Genomic DNA, 3,453 nt, shown 5'->3' with positions numbered 1-3,453 from the left:
TCTCGCTCTGGCTCAGGCTAGTCTCAAAATCCTGAGCTCAGGCCATCCACCCAACTCAGCCTCCCAGAGTGCTAGGATTACAGGCGTAAGCCACTGCGCCCGGCCAGCAGTATTTCTTGAGGACATGTAATGCCAGGGATTATGCTAGTCAGCCAGTACAAGATAAGTTATTTACTCGTCACAACAGGCTGGAGAAGTATATCTTATGTTTGTTTTCCAGATGAGAAAATTGGCTCAGAAAAAGTTAAGTCACTAGTTAAGGTCACATAGTGGTAGTCAGGATTACAGTGGGCTCCAAGCTATTCCATCCTACACCTGACTAATACCAGCTTCAAAAAAATACAGACAAAAAAGATTTTTTATCTCCTACAACTGTGTCCATAGTGAGACAGAGTGTCACTGTGTTGCCCTTGGTAGAGTGCCGTGGCGTCACAGCTCATAGCAACCTCCAAGTCCTGGGCTTAAGCAAGTCTTTTGCCTCAGCGCCCAAAGTAGGGGACCACAAGTGCCCGCCACAACCCCTGGCTATTTTTTGTTGCAGTTGTCGTTGTTTAACTGGCCCAGGCTGGGTTCAAACCCGCCACCCTTGGTGTATATGGCTGGTGCCATAACCACTGTGCTAGGGGCACCGAGCCAACAGTGAGAATCTTTGCTGCATTAATTAGAGGTTATCCGTGAGCAAGTTGACGAGGATTAGGGGAGCTCAGTGTGCGAAGTAGTGGGGTGTTGTATTTGGGCCCTTGTCTTAGAGCTCTTCTCTGTATAATTGGTGAAAGTGAGTAGAACAAGCTGTGCTCTAAGAACTCAGAGTATCTGCACCCAGGTCTTAGCTATGCTAGTTTCTAGCTATGCTCAGCGTACTAATCACCCTAACTATCTTGGTTTTCTTCTTTTCTAAAATTTTTTTTATTTATTTTATTTAATTAATTAATTTTTTGAGACAGAGTCTCCTGCTGTCATCCTTGGTAGAGTGCCATGTTATCACAGTGCACAGCAACCTCAAACTCTTGGGCTCAAGCGATTCTCTTGCCTCAACCTCCCAAGTAGCTGGGACTACAGGCGCCCGCCACAACGCCTAGCTATTTTTTTTTGTAGTTGTCATTGTTCTAGCAGGCCTAGGCTGGGTTTGAGCCCGCCAGCCCAACGACTGAGCTACAGGCACCAATCTTGGTTTTCTTCCTTTTGAAATGAGAATCCAATCATTCATCATGCATGTATTGGATGCCTGTGATAAGCCGAATTCTGTGCTAGCTGTGGCCACCTGGGGTACCTACAGACAGAACAACATTTCTTCCCTTGCAGTGTTATGAGAGCAAGTAATTGCGGTATCTCGTATTGCTACTGTCCCTAACCCCTGGGCGGCCAGTCCCTGTCTGTGGCTTATTAGGAAACTGGCTGCACAGCAGGAGGTGAGCATCAAAAGGTGAGGGAGCAGCTAAGCTTCACCTGTATTTATAGCTGCTTCCCATTGCTCACATCACCGCCTGAGCTCTGCCTCCTGTTAGATCAGCAGCAGTTTTAGATTCTCATAGGATCACCCACTTTATTGTAAATCACATGTGCATTCAAGGGATCTAGGTTGTGTGTGTTCCTTGTGAGAATCTAATGTCTGCTGATCTGAAGTGGAGATGTAATGCACTTGAATCGTCCAGAAACCATCCCCTGCCCCCTTGCCCTCAGTCCATACAAAAATCATCTTCCATGAAACCAGACCCTGGTGCCAAAAAAGATTAGGGACCACTGCTGTATTGAATTCCATAGGTATGGGAGGGGGACCTAACATACCAAAAGAGGGGAGGTCAGGAAAAATGTTGGAGGAAATGCTGACCTCAAGTTGTTGCTAGGAGGATTATATGAAATCAAGCATCTGAGAATGATTGTAAATGGAAGAACTTTTTTTTTTGAGACCAAGTCTCACTTTGTCACGTTGGTAGAGTACCATGGCATTATATCTCATAGCAACCTCAAACTCTTAGGTTCAAGTGATCCTCTTGCCTCTGCCTCCTGAGTAGCTGGGACTATAGGCACCCACCACAAGGCCTGGCTATTTTTACAGACAGGGTCTTGCTTATGCTGATCTTGAACTCCTGAGCTCAAGTACTCTACCTGCCTTGGCCTCCCAGAGTGCTGGGATTACAGGCATGAGCCACCATGCCAGGCCCTAAGTGGAAGAACTTTTCATAGATTTGAGTTGACATCATGTTATACAGATTTTTTTTCTGGTAACTTTAATGAACTGGGCTTATGTGATTTTTTTCCAGTTAAAGTTGGCACAGTAATGAATGATACAGAGAGTTAACTATTTAAGCTCTGCATTGCTACCAGGGCCCGTGGTAATCTAGGATCCTAAAGATAGTCTTTTTTTTGACACTTCCCTGAGCTGTGAAGACTATTACTATGTGTAGTTCAGAGAGCTCTCTTCCTTTGCAGGTGCTACAGCACATGAAGGCCGTGCAGGCAGATCAGGAGCGAGAGAGGCAGCGGCGGATGGAAGTGGAACGAGGTAGGTGGCCATCTCCTTTCTCTTTACCTTCCAGGTCCTCATCCCAGACAGCAGGTCCTTGTGCTTCCAGGAGCTGGAATCCAGCAGAAGAGTCAGGAAGAGCAGCTGGGGGGAGAGGGGCACAGTGCATTGATAGATGGTATCCTCTTTGTCTAACCAGTCTCTTTCAAATCCTGCCTTTTCTGCAGAGCCCCAGCGTCACAGTCTATCTACTTGTGTTTGTCTCTGTTTGGAGGGTTAATAGCCATCACACGTAGAACATGGCTGAAACAGACTTGTGACCCTTTTCAGTCCCTCCCAGACTTCCTACATATAATAGGAAGTCATTTCAAGCCTGAAATAGGAAAGGTGTCCATGATTCCTTTCTTTTGTAATTCCCCCCATATCCAGTCTGTCATCAAGTCCTGTATGGGACAGTTTCTGTACCTCTAGTACCACGTCTAGAGGTAACTAGCCTTCATGCCAAGGACCAGAGTGCCTCCTAATGTGTCTCCATAATTGTACCATCTCCATGAACCCATTCTCTACACAGTAGCCTGGGAGATCGCTGTAAAACATGTATCAGTTATACTGATTTGCTTAAACCCTCTAATGGTATCCCATTGAACTTAGAATGAAATCCAAACTCAGTGACATGGCCAACAAGACCTATTTTGGCTCAAGCCTGCCTACCTGCCTCTCTGGCCTTGCTTCATACACGAGGGTGACCAAGCCATTAACTCCAGCTACACAAGCCTCTCCTGTTGCTTGAACATCCAACTCTAATCCCACTGTTGGGGTTTCTTCCTCCTACAGTTTCTACATGGCTAGCTTCATATAATCCCTCTTGTCTCAAATGTTGCCTTGGGTTAACCTTACCCCTTTCAGAACCATCCAGACTAGCAGGGCTATCCTGTCACTACTACCCTCTAGTGTTTTCTTTATAACACAGGTCGCTGTCTTTTTTTTTT

At 46.0% G+C, this 3,453-nt stretch overlaps 1 protein-coding gene across 1 annotated transcript in view; it reads left to right on the top strand.

The window, feature by feature from the left end:
- Positions 1-3,453, top strand: part of LRRC59 (leucine rich repeat containing 59) — a 16,932-nt gene that overhangs the window by 7,865 nt on the left and 5,614 nt on the right. Inside the window, exon 5 of the mRNA XM_003786493.3 lies at positions 2,431-2,503. Coding sequence (XP_003786541.1) covers positions 2,431-2,503 — 73 coding nt within the window. The remainder of the gene's footprint in view (positions 1-2,430; positions 2,504-3,453) is intronic.

This window comes from Otolemur garnettii, unplaced genomic scaffold (assembly GCF_000181295.1).
Source record: "Otolemur garnettii isolate 467f Iridium unplaced genomic scaffold, OtoGar3 scaffold00018, whole genome shotgun sequence".
NCBI lineage: Eukaryota > Metazoa > Chordata > Mammalia > Primates > Galagidae > Otolemur > Otolemur garnettii.
The sequence above is the reverse complement of the archived record's forward strand: the minus strand, read 5'-3'. Positions and strand labels throughout refer to the sequence as shown.